Here is a 21,713-nt window from a genome sequence, read left to right as displayed (position 1 = left end):
CCTCGCATAGTCCAAAGACATGCAAGTGAGGTGAATTGGAAATACTTAATTGTCCATGACTGTGTTTGACTTTAAAGACTGGAACTGATGAATCTTGTGTAACCAGTAATTACCTGTCCTGTCATAAATGTAACTAAAGTGTGTAAAACATTAAAGTTTATTTTTCTGCTTGATGTAGCTTAAAAATCAAGTTTCCAAAAACTTAAGAAATAAATAAGTTAGAAATAAGTTCTCTGCTGTCAAAGCTGAAACAGGTGTCGTATGGATGTGCATATGCCTTTACGTGACTTTGCCTCTTCATTTGTTGACCTAAGTTGCCTGCTCAGAATTCAGATATGTTAATTTAAAACCCTGGCTGAAGACCATTCTAAAATAATAAAAAAATATATTCTAAAATAATTTGCTTAGCCCACTTCACTTCAGAGAAGTTCAGAGAATATAATTTTACACTGGAAGACCAACTCCATTGTCCATTTACAAAGCAAATAGCAGTTAACAAGTACATTAAACCTAATGATTACTTGGATATATTGCAAATAAGTTTGTGATCCCACTAACTGGCATTAAGTAATGTTTGAAATCACTTGTGCAATGATCCTAAGGATGAATAGAAATTGCTCAAAAACTATCACAATAAAATTTCCACCACTTTACTAAATTGGCATTATTAGAAAGGAATTACCTAAATTAATGAGTGTAGAAACTTATTCAGTTTAGATTCAGTTGAGAGCATGTGTAACAGCTTCTCTTTTGCTCTCCTTTATGAGGCCACTGGTGTATGACTACAAACATCAGCTGCACCATCAGATCTTAATGATGCACACTTAGCAGAAGACTGGCATTCAACATGAACAGCATTTTGGGATCAATATGAACCATGTCACTAGCAGTGCTGCTGCTTTCAAAAAAATCTCTCTGGGGTGAAGGTTTTCTCGCTGCCCTATTAAAACCAAAGTGGCTTTTATCTGGTTTTCTTTTTGCTCCGCTCTGTTTTGCTTTGTGTTGTAAAGTGGTTATTGATTCATTGTGATGACTCTATGCTGTAATTCTTGCCACGGTGACACTTTAAGAACATGTTTGTAAGCTCTTAAGAGAGTTGATTGACAGAGAATGATCAGTTGAAGTAAACACACCTGATACAGACACACACATCGAATTAAACTCCATAAGGGTAAATTCAATGGAGCAACAAATTGTGGGAAGAAAAGAGTCTGACTGGTATTAATTGCTTTTGGTCTGTCTGTATCCACCTTCTGCCTGGCAGATTGAGGGGCTACATTAACACACACAAAGCAATTAAAAACAGTGTGTTAGTGTTTAGATGATGTGTTGTAAGTACAGTTGGATGCAAAATTTGACATAGATTTTACATAAACATGCATGTCATGACAGTCTTGAAGATTTGTTTCTGTAACTAAGTGATTAGACTATGTACTTATTTGTCCAAAATGTATAAATGTAAATTCAGTTTCTTGTGGGTTTCTGAAAATGTCATCAATTGCCTGGTTATAATATATGTAGCATCTTAAATTTGTATTAGATTACTTGTTAGTTTATTTTTACAATACCATTTAAATGTGTGGTCTTGTATGAAATCACCAGCTGTAGTTATTTGTAATGGCTAACAAAGAAGTAGGAGGTATAGGAGGTAACTCATAATAAACTTAAAGTCATAATCATGCAGTCCCATGAAAATATAAACACTTGTTTACACTTGCTGTAGTGTAAGTGTAAATATAGATTTTTTACAGGAATACTTTGACTGACCATTGTCAGTAAACACTGTGTACTCTGTACTCCAGCACAAATGAATAAACATACACCGATCAGCCATAACATTAAAACCACCTCCTTGTTTCTACACATATTGTACATTTCATCAGCTTCACTTACCATATAGAAGCACTTTGTAGTTCTACAATTACTGACTGTAGTCCATCTTTCGCTTTGTTAGCCCCCTTTCATGCTGTTCTTCAATGGTCAGGACTCCCCCAGGAGTGTTGTGCTGGTATGAGTGGATCAGACACAGCAGCGCTGCTGGAGTTTTTAAACACATCACTGTAACTGCTGGACTGAGAATAGTCCACCAACCAAAAATATATCCAGCCAACAGCGCCCTGTGGGCAGCGTCCTGTCGCCACTGATGAAGATCTAGAAGATGACCAACTCAAACAGCAGCAATAGATGAATGATTATCTCTGATAGAGTCTAATAGAGTGAACAGTAAGTGGACATGGTATTTAAAAACTACAGCAGCACTGCTGTGTCTGATCCACTCATATCAGCCCAACACACAGTCCTGTTGTGGTCCTGACCATTGAAGAACTGGGTGAAAGCAGGCTAAAAAAGTATTCAGAGAAACAGATGGACTACAGTAAGTAATTGTAGAACTTCAAAGTGCTTCTATATGGTAAGTGGAGCTGATAAAATGGACAGTGAGTGTAGAAACAAGGAGGTGGTTTTAATGTTATGGCTGATCAGTGTATACTGTAATCAGACAAGTCGACCTTTCACAGTGTTTTCTAATAATAATGGTTGCTGTGTTTTCTGAGGTCAAACAACTTTTAGGTATGTCCATGCTTATTTAAACAAGACAAAAGCAAGCCACATGTAGCATGTGTTCCAACAGCATCGCTGTGCAATCAGATAGATTGGCCTATAAAATAGAACTTCTATTCCTTCTAGTAGGAATTTTAAATAGCCTGGATGAGTGAAAACCTTCATACACTAGAATAAAATTGTCTTGTTTTTTTCTTTGTGTCACTGGATATAGTTCTATTTTTGAAATTCTGTATGTGTGTATGTTTGAATTAATGTTCTTCTTCATACACAGGTCCAGAACATGTTGCTCTGTGGGAGATCGGACGATGAGAACTATGAGTACTTTGTGACTGCGTCAGATTTACTTGGACTGAATCAGAGGTTTTAAGCAAAAGTATGACTTCTGACTGATACAGACAAAATACTGTAAAACATGCAGAAGTCCTGGAGGTTTGAGATTTTGGTTTCTACTTCAACAGCAGGGACTGTTAAAAAACTTTATATTTTAAGCCCTAAATCATGTTTAACATTTTATTGTCAAAAACCTGTGGGCAAATATAAGACTGGGGTAAAGAAGCGAAAAAGATTGCTGTGCAGTTCACTGCTTATAGATTACTCTGTAACTGATTTTTCTACTGTCTTCAGGTCATGCTGCAATGTCATTTTTTGTCCTTCCTTATAAGTAGTCTTAAAGCACATGCGCGTGCAATATGAGTTGTAGTTATTGTGAACTTTGCACTTATCGAAACATTTGTACTGACAAGGATGGTTTCCAAAGCTCTGTAGCTTTTTCCATTCACGTTTTAATCATCTTTAGATGATTTGAAGCTCCTTTACTTATTTATGTATTTGTGAGTCCAGCCTGGAATTCCAACCCCCCGGACTCTGGCGCTGCTGTTACCAGTAGTGTGACTCTCACCATTACACCACACATGCTTACCCCATGATTGCTACTTGCTGTGTGAAATGGATTGGTGCCGTGGCCAGGGTATTTCTGTTTTGCTGCCAGCCTTTCACAGTGGCATTCCAAAAGAGTGGTCAGCACAAGCACACAAGCAGGGCCATACATGTTAAGACAAAATAATTAGATAATGCTCTGTATGTAATTAAATTAGGTTGGCAATACTTTGCAAAGAACCAAAAACATACTTGTGTTATATGCACAAATAAACTAATGCAGTACCATGTGACCTCCCACTGACTCCCACCGATGTGAGATAGCGGAAAGTGTTGAATGAGAGAACTGGTCAGGTTTAGCAGGCAGTGTGACACTCATTTAGAGAAAAAAAATTAAAGCAGAAATGACTGAAATCCTAAAACTGCCATGACGTACATTTTACTTATAAGTGTATGTAAAAATTTGACTTTATTGTATTGGTAACGCAAACCTCATTTCCAGAGAAGTTAGGATGCAATTAGAATGCAATTAGAAACGTAAGAAAGGATTTCAAGTCTTTTCATTGACCAACTTTATTCTATTTTGTAAATATAAACAAATTCTAAATTTGCTACATCACCTTTTTATTATTACAATTACAATTATTAAGGATTGTAATTGTTGCAGTCTGGAAATTGAATTTTTGCCCATTCTTGTTTGATAGAAGCAAACTTTGTCAGTTAAATAAATGTTTAAGAGAATAAAAAAAAATCACATTTTGCTGCTTTAAAAAGAAATGTCTATTTAAAAAAAAAAATTGGGTTTATACATACTCAATGACAGCTTCTTTTCTTATGGACCTTCATCTATATACACTGATCAGCCATTACATTAAAACCATGTGCTCCTTGTTTCTACACTCACTGTCCATTGTATTAGCTCCACTTACCATATAGAAGCACTTTGTAGTTCTACGATTACTGACTGTAGTCCATCTGTTTCTCTGCATGCTTTGTTAGCTCCCTTTCATGCTGTTCTTCAATGGTCAGGACTCTCCCAGGACCACTACAGAGCAGGTATTGTTTGGGTGGTGGATGATTCTCAGCACTGCAGAGACAATGACATGGTGGTGGTGTGTTAGTGTGTGTTGTGCTGGTATGAGTGGATCAGACACAGCAGTGCTGCTAGAGTTTTTAAATACCGTGTCCACTCACTGTCCACTCTATTAGACACTCCTACCTAGTTGGTCCACCTTGTAGATGTAAAGTCAGAGACGATCGCTCATCTATTGCTGCTGTTTGAGTTGGTCATCTTCTAGACCTTCATCAGTGGTCACAGGGCGCTGCCTACAGGGCGCTGTTGGCTGGATATTTTTGGTTGGTGGACCATTCTCAGTCCAGCAGTGACAGTGAGGTGTTTAAAAACTCTACCAGCATTGGCTTGTCTTATCCACTCATAACAGCACAACACACACTAACACACCACCATCATGTCAGTGTCACTGAAGTGCTGAGAATGATCCACCACCTAAATACTTCCTACTCTGTAGTGAATTCCTACTCTGAAGTTCATGCCCCTTTATACATATTAATTAACTGATAAACACATGACTGATCAACCAGACACACACACACACACACACACACACACCGTCTTTCCCCCTCCACCTTCACTCCATTCCATTTCTTTCCCCCGCAGTCTCAGTCTAGATACATTTTAGTTAGTATATACACACTGTCCTTTCAACTCTACCTCACTGTATATTTTACTGTAGCAGATTTTTCCAGACGAACGCTTTTCACAAACAGCTCTCAGTCATTCAATGCATTGTAATTGTAAATGTAGCTGCCAATGCTTCATAAAAGCTGCACAAGCATTTATTAAAAAATGTGTGATGAATCACTTGCTTGTTTCTTCTCCTGCCTGATGTTTCTGATTAGAATGGATCATACTCATCTCAGTGTGAGCGCAACCAACTGCTGGTACAGCCAAGCAGCAGGAGAGATAAATAAACACCTGTTTCATGCTCACTCACAGGTAAAATGTTTGTTAAGGAGAATTTATGCTCAGCAGACTTTTTTTTTTGCTTTTTATAATTACCATAAAAGAAAATCTGAAGAGTTTAAGGATTCTTCTCTGTACAGCCATGAAAAATTGTGTTTTGAAATTTGGGCTGTGCAATAGCTTTGTGATAACAGACATGTTTGTAATAAATAGTATGTATCATGATATTTTATTTTGCAGAGCTTTTGCTAGTAAAATAATATCAAAACAGTCCAGGAATGCTGCAATCTAATCTCAGTTTTTCAGTGTGATTACATTTGGGGAAAGTCATTGTAAATGTTGTTATAAACTGCTGAAATGGACTATGTTTTTGCTCCTGTTAACATCTTCCCTGTTTTCACACAATAGGAATTTAATCCATGACTGGGGCGGCACAGTGGCTCGGTGGGTTGCACTGTCGCCTCACCACAAGAAGGTCCTGGGTTCGATTCCCAGGTAGAGTGGTGTGGGTCCTTTCTGTGTGGAGTTTGCATGTTCTCCCTTTGTCAGCATTGTTTTTTATATGGGAACCCCGGTTTTCTCCCACAGTCCAAAGACATGCAAGTGAGGTGAATTGGAGATACAAAATTGGCCGTGATTAAACTTGTGAACTGATGAATCTTGTGTAACCAGTAACTACCGTTTCTGTCATGAATGTAACCAAAGTGTGTAAAACATGACGTTAAAATCCTAAGAAATAAATAAGTAAATATCTCCAATTAACCTGACTGCATGTCTTTGGACTGTGGGAGGAAACTGGAGCTCCTGGAGAAAACCCAAACACACACTGGGAGAACGTGCAAACTCCACACAGAAAGGACCCAAACCGCTCCACATGGGAATCGAACCCAAGATCTTCTTGCTGTGTGCTACCTAATGAGCCACCATACTGTGCCACCCACATTCATAAATAAAAAGCTTGCTTCTTATGGAATCAGCAAAATATTAATTGACCAAGGATGCCCAGACTGTAAGTCCTTTTTGAGATTTTCATGTGAGTAAATTTGTGTTCTGTTTTTCTCCAACACCAGTTGGTGCTTACAGAAAGGCTGGGCGGGTGGTGAGCGAGTTCTCATAAATCACCGCTCATTAATAGAGGCTGTCCATATGGACCTAAACTTCCACTGTAATCCTGCTGTCAATCTTACTGAGCTTATGTACTGCGGCTCTGAGTGTGTGTTCTAATTAACATCCGCACTATATTTAACCTTAAGTCCACATACCTGACAGTGGGTCCAAAATGATGTTTTTTTCTATAACAGCATATCTGAAGTCTTATGGGTCACAGATAGACACATACATACAGTTTTAAACCTCTTACATTTCTCTTTTCATTTTAATATTATATTAATATGATATTATAAATCTGAATTAAGATTTTTTAGCAATATGTGTAATGCTGTATTTTGGAAAATGTGTACATACAGAAAAACAACAATCTGACTCATGAATATTATTATGCATTATATCTTAAACACAATAGTTAAAAATAAAAAATAGTTAAAAAAGTAATTTTTAAAAAAGTCATACATTTTATATTGCCAAAACAGATCAGAGTTGATTCCACTTAACACTTACACGCATTTCTTTTACTGCTGCTGCTTACCTCAAGTGTTAAACAAACAAGTTCATATATTTATGTTTCTCTATGTTTTTTTTTTTTAATTCCTGTCACACCAAAAGCATTTTTGGAAGTTTAGATACAAAAATAAATACATTTGTTTTGCAATTATAAATTATATAAACATAATTTAGGTAAAAAGTTAATTAAATATGACATTAGATTGGTATGTTCCCCCTTTTTGCTGTTATGACAGCATGCTCTTGAGCGGACATGGGCTCCATTGCAAAGAGCATCTTGTGACGTTACTGAATGCTTGACTTTTACTCTCCTCATATGCTCTCGTAAATGCTTAGATGGGCTTTAGGTCAGGTGACAGTGGGGGGTGCTGGAGCCTATCCCAGCTCTCAATGGGCACAAGGCACACTGAAACACCCTGGACAGTGCGCCAGTCCATTATAGGGCAGACACACAAACACCACACACAGACATCTAGGGGCAAGTTAGAAAAAGCGGGGGGTGTAGTATGTGGGGTTGACAGGTGATGGACATGCCAATAATTTGACTAAGGAAGACTATTAACACTTACACTTACGTTTAAAATGTAAATCCTTTGCTCTTTTGGGGTTTTCTGATATGAAATTGCTTTTACTTTATTTACTCTGCAATGAAAGCCCTAAGGTTTGTTTCATTGAAGAAAAAATATTACATTCATAATATATTAAGTATTAAAATGCATTGTGAGAATTGTAATCAACTAAACGTAAGTAATTCCTCGCAGTGAAAATATAAATCCGGTCAGTTTTATGTTTGTGCCCAGTGTGTCCATATGCTTATAATGCACATCATTTAACGAGACAAAGACAGAATCAGCACCCTAATTTATACACAGCAGTTTTCTTAAGAACATATTTGTTAATTCTGTGCAGCACAGATAATAAAAACAAATTCAATTGACACGAGTTGAATTCTCTCTCACTTTAGCTGCTGTCTTACCCCAGTCCAAAATCAATTACACTCCACAGACCAGTAATCTAGTTCCTCCCCCCTAGTGAACCCTTATCTTCCTCTCAGGACCAGATAGAAAATAACAAATTACTGCGGATAATTCGAGGCTGTTGGTGCTGCTGGCTGATTCTGCATCACACCAACAGCTTTGTTGTGAGGTGAGTTATTCCTCCATGCACTTTCTCTTTGGCACTGCTTTACTTTCCTTCTTTCTCTTTTTTCTTTCTGTGTTTCTTTTTTAGACACTCGGCCTTTAGTACCACTGGGGATTCAAACTCTGGATCGCAGCTGTAAGATGCTCCACTAAAACACCTTGCAGAACTTATACAAACTGAAATTCCAGGGGGACAGAATGTGAGATGTCAATGAAAATACAAAGCAGTGGATTTGTATATTCCAGTTCGACCTAGGTAATCTTGGTAATAGATAGATTTACACTATTTGGCACTAAAAAGTATGTGGACACACCAAAAGTATGTGAACACCTGACAGTGATCTTGTTTAACATTCCCTTCCACATCATGAGCATTGTTATTAAATTCACCCCATGTGGCTATAACAACCCTCACTCTTCTGTAAAGACTTTACAAAAGATTGTGAAGTGTGTCTGTGTGAACATGTTTCCAATCCATCAACAGAGCATTTGTGAGGTTAGAAATCTATGCTGGACATGAAGTCCTGGCTTGCAATTAATGTTTTATGGACAGTGGTACCTCAGCAGCTAAGTTACTGGACTAGTAATCAAAAGGTTACTGGTTTAAGCCCCACCATTGCCAATTTGCCACTGTTGAGCTCCTGAGAAAAGCCCTTAACCCTCAATTGCTCAAATATTATTCAGTCATAATTGTAAGTTGCTTTGGATAAAAGCATTTGCTTAATGCTGCAAATTTAATGTAAATGTTTTAAAACATCCCAAAAGTGTTTTAATAGGGGCTTGATTTTAAGGCTCTGTGCAGAGTTCCTCCATTACTAAACTTGTCAAAAAATTTTTTTAACATCTGCCAAATAGACATTTTCTTAGTAAAATAGCACAACTGCCTCTTTAAAGCAATTAACAATAGGTGTTCCTCAAGGTTCTATTCTTGGGTAATTTTTTTTAGTATTTAAAACTAGTTTAATCTTCAGGTGCTCAGGTGGCGCAGTGGTAAAATACGCTTGGCTGTTGTTCCTCCAGGGTGGGAGTCGGACGGGGATTCCTCATAACTGATGCAATTACTGACCTCTTGATGGCGCAGAGACGAGGCTTTTCGAACACAAAGCTGATCTGCATATGAATTCGCCTCATGCTGGTGAAAAGATGCAGTTGACTACTGCATATATGTCGGAGGGGGCATGTGTTAGTCACGGCTCTCCTCAACCAGGGTGGAGATCAACATCTGTAGAGAGGAAGCATAATGCAATTGGGTAATTGGATACGCTAAAGTCAGGGAAAAAAAGGGAAGAAAATGCATTTAAAAAATCATTAGCATGCTTTAAGGTTATCCAAAATACACTTCATGCATAAAAAACACATTCTGTCATTCAGAGACAATGTTTTTTTTCAGTGGCCTTCACAGAGCTTAGATTTTCATCCCTATTGAACACCATTAGGATAAATTACAATGTTGATTGCAGGCCAGACCTTTTTCCAACATTCCATACAAGGATTTGACCTCACAAATGCTCTGACTGAAACAGCATACATTTTCATACACATACTCTAATTTAATTTATATTAATGCCCTTGGGTTTGGAAAGGAATGCTTAACAATCCCATGATTTGATGTTGGCATATCTTAATTGTAAGAAAGATTCAGCACCACTCTTAATAATTCATACGTATGGTACGAATGGTGGGAGCTTAATGAGGAATGAACATGTTACAGTAGATGTTCACATGTTTGTGCTAATGTAATGCTTGGCTGTGCATGCATATCCATAAGGATGTGCAGAATTGCAGATTTTTGTAAGCTTAAGGCATGAGCAGTGATGGATGCATACTGAAGCGGAGGGCCAATGTCACAGCGCCTGGTTATTTGGGTTGTGTTGGCATCCTGATAAGATGCAGTAAATGACGGACAGAGAATGAAAGGCACTGGAGGCAGGACAGTGGAATTAGCTCCCATTGTCATGGTAATGACAGTAATATTTTCATATCCAGCAGACATGGACCCAGTATTGTGTAGCAAACAGGAATATAATTTCTCAGCCAGCAGTGATCAGAAAAAAATGGAATGACAATTACAATCCTCTTTGAGAAAGTAAGTTGCTAAATGACTTTTCATTCAGGCAATGAAAAGGGGCCTGTGAACCAATTAAAATGTGAGCTCAGCTCCAGGGAAAAACCCCGCAACGTTATTTAACCCACATAAGCAATATTCTTTCAGTCACATAAAAATATACAAACTCCAAAATATACAAAACTCCAAAGACAGCAGGAGAATTCAGACATGGTACATTTGCTTTTTTTTTTTTTTTTTAAGAAAAGAAAAAGAATAAAAAACAATTCAGAGGCAATTCTGGCCTGTAGAAATTTGCAGTCCAGCGGGGCTAGACTTTGACTTGAAAATCTGACAAGTAATTATGACATAACAATGGCTGGGAACAAAAGCTAACAAGTTTAGTTTGAATTGTATTAGCTAATGTATGCCTCCAGAAGATGAAGGACAAAGTTTAATGCCATTAGAATCAGCCGAGTCCCAAACTGCACTCTACTAATTAGTACACAAAGGTATATTGTAATTGCACACTATGTAGAGGCACTCGGATGGTGGAGTGGTCTGTTTTGCCAGCCGAACACCACTGACATTTGGGCTTGAATCCCAGCAGAGCTATCGGCCGGCTGGGCGTTTTCGCAGACATTATTGATTATGTCTGAGAAGGGGGTGTGGCCCAAGCCCTGCAATGGAATGATGACCTGTCCAGGGTAAATCTGCCTTGCACCCAGGGTTTTCCTGGTGAAACAGGCCCTGCTGCGACCCTATGTTGGACACTGTGTAGGCAGTTCGAGATGCAGCCTAATAACTTTTAGACAGTGCCCACCTTAGTAAACATTACCATACAAAATGACAGTTGATTGTACAGGCATTTATCGCAAGTAAGTAAGATGGAGTAATGGAGTAATAAATATTTTTACTTTTTTGTGTTGCAAACAAACAATAAAGTACATGAGATTTACTCCAACATCCAGAATAAACCAAAAATGCACTATGGAAAATGTACAGATCAAGTAATATACAACAGATGTAGAACAGGCCATTCCAGATTTACACACAAACAGTTAATACTAGGGCAAGGCAAGGCAAGTTTATTTGTATAGCACCTTTCATACACAGTGGCAATTCAAAGTGCTTTACATAAGGAAAAAAAATTAATTAAAAGCATTAAAACATTCCTGAGATCTAGAATCTCAGAAAGACTTCTTGCAAACATTTAGTTACAATTAAGAGAGCATGAAATTCAAACAAGAGAGATAAAAAATTAAGAACATGAAAAATTAAAAGAAAATATTGTAAAATATACCCTACAATTTGGGAAATACAAAATTAAAACAAGAGAGATAAGCAATTAAAACATGAAGACTAAAAGAAAATATAGTAAAATATACACTACAATTTAGAATGTACACTACTCTATAAAAATAATTATTAAGAGCATGAAAAACTAAAAGAAATATGGTAAAATGAGGGTAATAGCAAAAATTTCGAGCTCAATCATAGGCACAAGAAAAAAAAAGTTTTTAACCTGGATTTAAACATTTCTACATTTGAGGAACATCTAATATCTCCTGGCAGTCTGTTCCAGTTATATGCAGCCCAACAGCTAAATGCTGCTTCACCATGTTTAGTTTGGAAGACCCCAGACTTTGCGTAGACTGTCGCATGCCAATCACCATAAAACACATTCTGATCGAATGCCCAAAATACAACAGTGAAAGACAAAATCATATATACATATGCCCAATACATTAAAAGAAATCTTCACCCAAGATAATTCAGAAATAATCCTCAATGTCCTTAATAATATCAAACTAAAATGTATATATAATACAAATTAAATAAAACCAGCATAAAACACCGATTCCTACCATGAATGTCACAGATATGACAACATGGCGTTATAAATGTTGTGGATTAAACTCCTTTTTGTTGGGGTGGGTTTTAGAGAAAACGTGAGCATGGCTTCTTTGATTTCAATGCTGTTCAAAGACATTTAATGACACTAAGTAGAAGAAAATGAGCAAATAAAATAAAATCCATTTTATTTGCAAAACATTTAGCATTTACACTGATCAGCCATAACATTAAAACCACCTACTTGTTTCTACACTCACTGTCCATTTTATCAGCTCCACTTACCATATAGAAGCACTTTGTAGTCCTACAATTACTGACTGTAGCCCATCTGTTTCTCTACATACCTTTTAGCCTGCTTTCACCCTGTTCTTCAATGGTCAGGACCCCCACAGGACCACCACAGAGCAGGTATTATTTAGGTGGTGGATCATTCTCAGCACTCCAGTGACACTGACATGGTGGTGGTGTGCTAGTGTGTGTTGTGCTGGTATGAGTGGATCAGACAGCAGCGCTGCTGGAGTTTTTAAATACCGTGTCCACTCACTGTCCACTCCTACCTAGTTGGTCCACCTTGTAGATGTGAGGTCAGAAATGATCGCTCATCTATTGCTGCTGTTTGAGTTGGTCATCTTCTAGACCTTCATCAGTGGTCACAGGACGCTGCCCATGGGGCGCTGTTGGCTGAATATATTTTTGGTTGGTGGACTATTCTCAGTCCAGCAGTGACAGTGAGGTGTTTAAAAAAACTCCAGCAGCGCTGCTGTGTCTTATCCACTCATACCAGCACAACACACACTAGCACACCACCACCATGTCAGTGTCACTGCAGTGCTGAGAATGATCCACCATCTAAATAATACCTTCTCTGTGGTGGTCCTGTAGGGATCCTGACCATTGAACAACAGAGTGAAAGCAAGTTAAAAAAGTATGTAGAGAAACAGATGGACTACAGTCAGTAATCGTAGAACTACAAAGTGCTTCTATATGGTAAGTGAAGCTGATAAAATGGACAGTGAGTGTAGAAACAAGGAGGTGGTTTTAATGTTATGAATGATCAGTGTATGTACAGTACATTAAAAGTACTGATAGAATGGCTGCCACTCAGCAACATGGGTGCTGGTCGACCAGGTTTCAATACTCTCTTCCAGTCATTGTCATTTTTCGTGTCATGTTATACTTACCTGAACCTTGACCAGGAGTTGGTGGCTGGTAAAATAGAAAAATAATTTACAGCATTCCCTGAGAGTCTCATATTTACTATTTTATTACAGTCATTATATTGTGTTTCAGCACATAAAACATCTAAAAGCATGTTATTCCTGTCTCTGTTTTATGGCTTTGACATCCTAGTCCACGCTCAAGGGTGGAAGCTACATGTGCTCCATCAAAATGTAGATCATACTATCAGCAATCAGGCCATCCCAAAATCTGTTAACCCTTGAGATACAGTGGGGGAAATAAGTATTTGATCCCCTGCTGATTTTGTAAGTTTACCCCCCTACAAAGACTTGAACAGTCTATAATATTTATGGAAGGTTTATTTTAACAGAGAGAGACAGAATATCAACAAAAAATCCAGAAAAAAAACATTAAATAAAAGTTATAAATTAATTTGTATTTAATTAAGGGAAATAAGTATTTGATCCCCTACCAACCAGCAAGAATTCTGACCCCCACAGACCGGTTATGTGCCCATGAGGCACACAAATTAGTCCTGTCCCTGTATAAAAGACTCCTGTCACAGAATCAGTTTCTTCCATTCAAATCTCTCGACCACCATGGGCAAGACCAAAGAGCTAACAAAGGACGTCAGGGACAAGATTGTAGACCTGCACAAGGCTGGAATGGGCTACAAGACCATCAGCAAGAAGCTTGGTGAGAAAGAGACCACTGTTGAAATCGAAAATGGAAGAAATACAAGATCACAGTCAATCACCCTCACTCTGGAGCTCCATGCAAGATCTCACCTGGTGGGGTAAGAATGATTCTGAGAAAGGTGAGGTTAGTCCAGAATTACACAGGAGGAGCTTGTCAATGATCTCAAGGGAGCTGGGAGCAGAGAAATGCTGGATATGACCCCAAGAACACCATCCCCACCGGGCATTTCTTTGCCTCCAAACACGGCGAGTGGAGTTGATGCCAAAGAGCTCAATTTTGGTCTCATCTGACCATATCACATTCTCCCAAGCTTTCTCTAAATCATTCAGGTGTTCATTGGCAAACTTCAGACGGGCCTGTACATGAGCCTTCTTGAGCAGAGGGACTTTGCGGGCACTGCAGGATCTCAATCCATTACGGCAAAGTGTGTTACTAATGGTTTTCTTGGTGACTGTGCTCCCAGCTCCCTTGAGATCATTGACAAGCTCCTCCCGTGTAATTCTGGACTGACCTCACCTTTCTCAGAATCATTCTTACCCCACCAGGTGAGATCTTGCATGGAGCTCCAGAGTGAGGGTGATTGACTGTGATCTTGTATTTCTTCCATTTTCGATGGAACAGTGGTCTCTTTCTCACCAAGCTTCTTGCTGATGGTCTTGTAGCCCATTCCAGCCTTGTGCAGGTCTACAATCTTGTCCCTGACGTCCTTTGATAGCTCTTTGGTCTTGCCCATGGTGGTCGAGAGATTTGAACGGAAGAAACTGATTCTGTGACAGGAGTCTTTTATACAGGGACAGGACTAATTTGTGTGCCTCATGGGCACATAACCGGTCTGTGGGGGTCAGAATTCTTGCTGGTTGGTAGGGGATCAAATACTTATTTCCCTTAATTAAATACAAATTAATTTATAACTTTTATTTAATGTATTTTTTCTGGATTTTTTGTTGATATTCTGTCTCTCTCTGTTAAAATAAACCTTCCATAAAAATTATGTTCAAGTCTTTGTAAGGGGGTAAACTTACAAAATCAGCAGGGGATCAAATACTTATTTCCCCCACTGTACGTCTAGAACTCAACTGGAGTCCACCTTTTGCAAAACTGATTGTACATAGTTTGGAACGGGACATACCTGGGTCTATAAGAGCCCAAGATTTACACAGCATTGTCAGGGGGGAAAAAATGAGCCATGAAGGCCAAATAACCATCTGTACAGCTTTGCAATCAAAGGCATTCATTAGGGCAAGGATAAAAAAACTACATTCCCATTTTGAAATGGAAGAAGCTTTGCACAACCTTGAACCTTCCTGAACCAGCCTTGAAACTGAGCATGCAGGCCAAAAACAGGGGGGTAAAAAAGAACAGAGAGTCACTTTAAAAGATCTTAAATCCTCTGCAGAGATTGGACTGGAGCCAACACAACACTGAAGTGGCTTTGAGGCAAGTTTTTGAAAGCTCTTGGGCAGCGGCCAAACTGGTGGGCCACCAAAAAATGGGAGAGGTCTCGAGATGATTTTCTGTTTGAATGTATTAAACTTTTAATGTTTTTTTATGTTAAAATCTATTACTTTAAAACTATAAAGCAGGCTAGAAATGCACGATTAAGTGTTTTCTTAATGTTCCTCTGAAATTTACGGAAATGGACCAGATGCTCTGTTTACACAAACTCAGATCCTTCTCGCTTTATTCAAGAAAAGCTGAATGCTTGAGACATTCCGATCAAGTTCACAATCTGGTACAGCTCTGTCTGTGCAAAAGACTGTAATACATGGGCAAGCTACCCACCAGAGCCCTAGCAGCTTCATATGAAGTGGCACACCTGATTACAAAAGCACACAAGCTTCACACAATTGTTGAAACCCTTGTCCTTCTTGCTGCAGTTGCAATGACAAGCACGATGTATGGTGATAAGACACCGGATATGTACGTGTACACGCGTTTTCTTCCTCTCGTCCTCTTTCACCCTTATCCTTACACAGATTGGCTGCTTTGATGTATTTGTGGCCCATGTAAGATCTGAATGGCTGACACATACATTTATTAGGAGTTCAAGCACCAAAGGAGACTCGCTACATGTACAAACAGCATGTGGGGCTTCAAGTCTGTTTGAAATCCCAGTTGGACACGAACAAGACTTGTTTTATTCTGTGTGTTGAAGAAAGTGAAGATTTTGTAGAAAACATAGAGGAACTGACCACCAACTCTTCCACCAGCATACCGAACCACAAAGGTCAGCCATGTCTTTACTAAACCATAAAAAATGATATTGCAAGATAAGGATTAAAATAAATTTGATGTTATTTTATGATCTAGCAAACACATCTTGCAGGCCAAATACAGGGTTTAGTTTAGCATTTTTGAATCCCTATGGTGAATGTACACTGATCAGCCTTAACATTAAATCCACCTCCTTGTTTCTACACTCACTGTCCATTTTATCAGCTCCACTTACCATATAGAAGCACTTTGTAGTTCTTCAATTACTGACTGTAGTCCATCTGTTTCTCTACATACTTTTTTAACTTGCTTTTACTCTGTTCTTTAATGGTCAGGACCCCCTGTCACTGCAGTGACACTGACATGGTGGTGGTGTGTTAGTGTGTGTTGTGCTGGTATGAGTGGATCAGACACAGCATCGTTGCTGGAGTTTTTAAATACCGTGTCCACTCAATGTCCACTCTATTAGACACACCTACCTTGTTGGTCGACTAGGCAGGAGTGGACGATCGCTTATCTATTGCTGCTGTTTGAGTTGGTCATCTTCTAGACCTTCATCAGTGCACCCACGATGCGCTGTTGGCTGGATATTTTTGGTTGGTGGACTATTCTCAGTCCAGCAGTGACAGTGAGGTGTTTAAAAACTTCATCAGCACTGATGTGTCTTATCCACTCATACCAGCACAACACACACTAACACACCACCACCATGTCATTATCACTGCAGTGCTGAGAATGATCCACCACCCAAATAATACCTGCTCTGTGGTGGTCCTGGGAGAGTCCTGACCATTGAAGAACAGCATGAAAGGGGGCTAACAAAGCATGCAGAGAAACAGATGGACTACAGTCAGTAATTGTGGAACTACAGTGCTTCTATAAGGTAAGTAGAGCTGATAACATGGACAGTGAGTGTAGAAACAAGGAGGTGGTTTTAATGTTATGGTTGATTGGTGTATATGACATTTTCTGACATCTCAACATTTAAATCACTGTATAGGCTTTGATGTCAAACTATAGTTTAGCTGTCAACACGAACACTTTCATTTTATTTAATATAAGAAATTATTTAATGTGTAAATTCCCAGTGAATCACTGTTGTTGTGTCTTAAACACTTACACTGGCACAATTTATGTCTATCCAAAGATTTTTAGTTGGTTATTAACAGCAGCATCCCACATGAACAACATTAGTGTCTTGTTTGCAGCTAGTGTGAATGAATGATAATTATAAATCATCTCTTATTTATCCTCTTTGTATACTACTGGAATATAATTAAACAGTGTAAACTGGATAGATGGCTGTTTTCGCTACACTCACATTTCTCTGTTGGTCTGCAACGATGTAACAAAGCCACAACTAATTGTAACATCTCTCAGTCCTTCATGGTTATGGCATCTCTGGTGGATTAATGACGTTTGTTTGCAAAAGCCCCAGCTCAGAGTTCAGAAACCTGATAAAGAAGCACCTTATTCCAACACCATGAGATCTGTCATGATTAAAGGCTGAAGACAGGTTTATGCTTACAGACCAGCTTAAGATAATTTCCTTTCTGCCTTTCCCCTCCACAATTTATCTGTTTGGAGGAAGTCAGAATTTAGATAGAAGGGAAAATTGTCTGTTATATTGCGGTTACAATTTCTCAGAGAGACAAGTGGGGGGAAAATCATGCAGAATGAAATATTTGGAGCTGGAGAGTGAAGAAGGATTCAGATTGGTTTGGTAAAACCAGCAGCAGATAATGACCGACAACAATAGAGGCAATTACTCAAGGAATGGGGAGATAAGTATGGTCTCCTTGAGACGGAGGTTTCTCCCTGGTAATGGTTCATTTATTCAGGAGCTGCTCTTTCTCTGTACTGCGGCGTCTTGAGAAAGAGCATGTGAAAGGCTGCAATCAGTACTCAATTAGAGTGTTTTACATTTCAATGCTAATGAGGATACCAGGCAATGTGTCTGCAATGCTGAAAAATAAAGCAAGGGAGGAAAAATAACAGAGAATAAGGTACAGATTATAGAGATGATTATAATAGTCAGAAAGAAGGAAAATTGGGTGGTTCCCACCCCCAGGGGACCATGAAATGGGGAAAGGATTAGGTAATTCCAAGTGGCATGAAACAAACAGATCTGAGTGAGGATATGTGGCAAATTATTGTTACATTCAAAAAAAATATTCAACAATGTTGCTGGTGAAATGATACTGTACTACAGTAATTCACACTGTATTGCCAAAAGTATGTAGACACCTGACCATGAGTTTGTTGGAGATCCACTTTTTAAACCATTTGCATTTATATCCACTCTATTAGACACTCCTACCTAGTTGGTTCACCTTGTAGATGTAAAGTCAGAGATGATCGCTCATCTATTGCTGCTGTTTGAGTTGGTCATCTTCTAGACCTTCATCAGTGGTCACAGGACGCTGCCCACGGGGCGCTGTTGGCTGTATGTTTTAGGTTGGTGAACTATTCTCAGTCCAGCAGTGACAGTGAGGTGTTTGTTAGTCAGAAAGAAGGAAAATTGGGTGGTTCCCACCCCCCAGGGGACCATGAAATGGGGAAAGGATTAGGTAATTCCAAGTAGCATGAAACAAACAGATCTGAGTGAGGATATGTGGCAAATCAGCCCCGGTTCTGGACTGCTTTGCTTGGGGGGGCAGTAAAACCTAATGAGGGGGCATGTTGATAGTCATGTTTTTGAAGCCAGAAATATATTCAAGGCTTGATTTGTGCATGAATGATGACAGCCAAGCTATTGATACTGGCTTAAAGTGATGTATGAGGTAAAGAAATAAAAATGCATGTTTTCGAACTTAAACTTAAAACCCAATGATTAAAAAATACATGTTGATTATGTAAATGGAGAAAAAAGATTATCTAATTGTATTTCATTTTAATACGCCCCCTTAATTAAATTGCCATTACTAATAGAACAACTCTATTTCTTGAAAGGCTTTAATACAAATTTAAGTCAAAGCTGACAAATGTACCTACACACAGACTGAGAATATTCAAACGTGGAAATAGGAATGAGTGAGAATATTTATATTATTGGGAAATTAAAATATAAAGAAAACAAAAGAATACTAATTCTGTAAAAAAAAAGTGTTTACCAGTATACCTGCCTCTCGCTCACACTAACAGAACATATACTGCCGAACTGAACTGTTTGGGGCAGTCTGCCGATTTTTATATGACTCAAAGAGCCAATCAGGAATAAGCAAGGAAATATCTTCACACTGTAAAACAAAATGCATTTTTGTGATTGGTTCAGAGATAATTTTAAAAATAGCCATTGCTTGCATTGTGCTTGGGGGGGCAAAGACACAATTTGGGGGGGGCAATGCCCCCCTCAGCCCCCCCCTAGCGCCGGCCCTGTGGCAAATTATTGTTACATTCAAAAAAATACTAAACAATATCACTGGTGAAGTGATTCTGTACTACAGTAATTCACACTGTACTGCCAAAAGTATGTAGACACCTGACCATGAGTCAGTTGGAGACCCAGTTTTTAAACCATTTGCATTTATATGGAGTTGCCATACACCAGTGAAATTTTACCAACCCACACCCAATTTTGTTTAACAACCTAAACCCAATTTTGAAAGTCGGGACATTTTGTAAAATCCAATAAAAAGAAGAATAAGTGATTTGTTCATTCTTTTAAATCTTTATTTAACTGACAAAAGTAGAAAGACAAGATTTTTAGTGTTTCACTGATCAGGTTCAGGTTGAATTTTTAAATAAAACACATTTAGAATTTGATGCCTGCAAAAAACACTAGTGAAAAGTTTATATACTATTTAAGTTACAGCGTTCCACAATAAACAAGTAAATTGGTGATTAGGTATAAGAGTTGGATCCACCAAGGATCAGTCATAACAAGCAATGATGGGTTGTGAATCACAACTTGAATCAGGAAAGAACTGCTAATCAGTTTATAAAGAACATTTCTCAATGCAAGATTCAAATAATTCAGTCTTTCACCATCTACTGTTCATAATATTGTGAAAAGATTCAGGGAATCTGGAGAGATCTCACTATGTGTAGGGCAAAGCCGGAAACATTGCGTATGTATGATGTTTGAGCTTTCAGACAACACTGCATAAAAAAACTGTCATACTACTGTGATAAATATAGCCTAATTGGCTCATGAGTACTTCAGAAAACTATTGTCATTTAACACAGTCTACCACTGCAACCTGAAACTGAAATACACAAAGATATACGTAGCTGTACATCAGTTATTCGCACAAATGTCTGGAGTTCTCTGGGCCCAAGCTCATCTCAGATGGACCATGGCACATGGCATGGGTGACTTGCATATGTGTGAAGGTACCACTGATGCAGAGGCATACATTGGTACTGTAGAGAGACATATGTTGCCATCAGAGCAATGTTTTTTTCCTGAGAAGTCTGTGATTAATTCAGCAAGACAATGCCAGGCCTCATTTTGCATGTGCTCTGTAGAAACAAGGTGTTAGTGCTTTTCCACTGGCCTTGTGCCAGTGCTGGTGCCAAAATCCTGAACAGTTTGGCGCTTTTACTTTGCAAAATCACAGATTCTTGCCCAGAAAAATGGGTGCCATTCTGGCCCCATAAGCTTGCTAGTCTGAAACCAGCAAACATGTGGAGCAAGCGGCCAATGGCAATTTACCTGCCTTTTACCTGCCTTTTCGCCATGTACAACTAAAAGCAGGAGAACAAAATGCAGCAAACACAGCAGTAATGAATCATCAGGGGTCCGTGGAGAAAACTAACACATTACTTCAGAAAGGGTCCTCATGAGAAATAAAGATTAAATAAGAAACAGTGCAGCCACTTAACCTGATGTGTGTAAGCACATGTAATATGCAAAAAATTGAAATGACCCACTGAGGTCAGTTTATGTTACGGTCACAGATGTCGGTGCAAAAATAATTGTACACAATCATGACAGAAAAAGCAAACAAGGCACTTGCCTTTTATCCTGGATGTAATATTTGTCTATGACAATCCCTTTGTTCTGAGGACAGCACAATAAGAGGGTGTTCATGTTTTTTATAGTGTCTCCCAACTTGTGTTGTAGGATGGTTGAACACCCACATCCTCATACGTAATCGTTGGGCTCTCAAACCAGTCTAAATGTAGGTTTGCTCTTAAAAGGGTTGCTAGTTCACAGGAAAAGCACCAGCACTTTGTTGGGGGAAAAAAGGTATGTGTGTGCTTGACTGGCCTGTGTACAGTCCAGATCTGTCACCTATAGAAATAGACAGTGCATCATGAAGGGGAGAATCAGACAATGGTGACTACAGACTGTTGAGGAGCTGAAGTCTCATATGAAACAAGAATGGACTCAATTCCTCTAATTCTCAAACGATTAAAAAGTCTTATTAATAGGAAAGGTGGCGGCACGGTGGTTTAGTGAGAAGCACTGTCGCCTCACACAATCCTGGGTTTGATTCCCAGGTGGAGCGCTCTGGGTTCTTTCTGTGTGGAGTTTGCATGTTTCCCTGCGTCTGTGTGGGTTTCCTCCGGGTGCTCCTGTTTCCTCCCA

The 21,713-nt window shown here is 38.8% G+C and overlaps 1 protein-coding gene across 1 annotated transcript in view; it reads left to right on the top strand.

Annotated features, from left to right (window-relative positions):
* LOC134323075 (C-type lectin domain family 18 member A-like) overlaps positions 1-3,199 on the top strand; it is a 41,328-nt gene extending 38,129 nt beyond the window's left edge. Inside the window, exon 13 of the mRNA XM_063004494.1 lies at positions 2,834-3,199. Within this exon, the coding sequence (XP_062860564.1) occupies positions 2,834-2,871 (38 nt within the window). The 3' untranslated portion in view covers positions 2,872-3,199. The remainder of the gene's footprint in view (positions 1-2,833) is intronic.
* The last annotated feature ends 18,514 nt before the right edge of the window (positions 3,200-21,713 follow it).

The sequence above is a fragment of the Trichomycterus rosablanca genome, chromosome 11 (assembly GCF_030014385.1).
Source record: "Trichomycterus rosablanca isolate fTriRos1 chromosome 11, fTriRos1.hap1, whole genome shotgun sequence".
Classification (NCBI taxonomy): Eukaryota; Metazoa; Chordata; class Actinopteri; order Siluriformes; family Trichomycteridae; genus Trichomycterus; species Trichomycterus rosablanca.
This window is presented reverse-complemented; position numbering and strand designations above follow the sequence as displayed.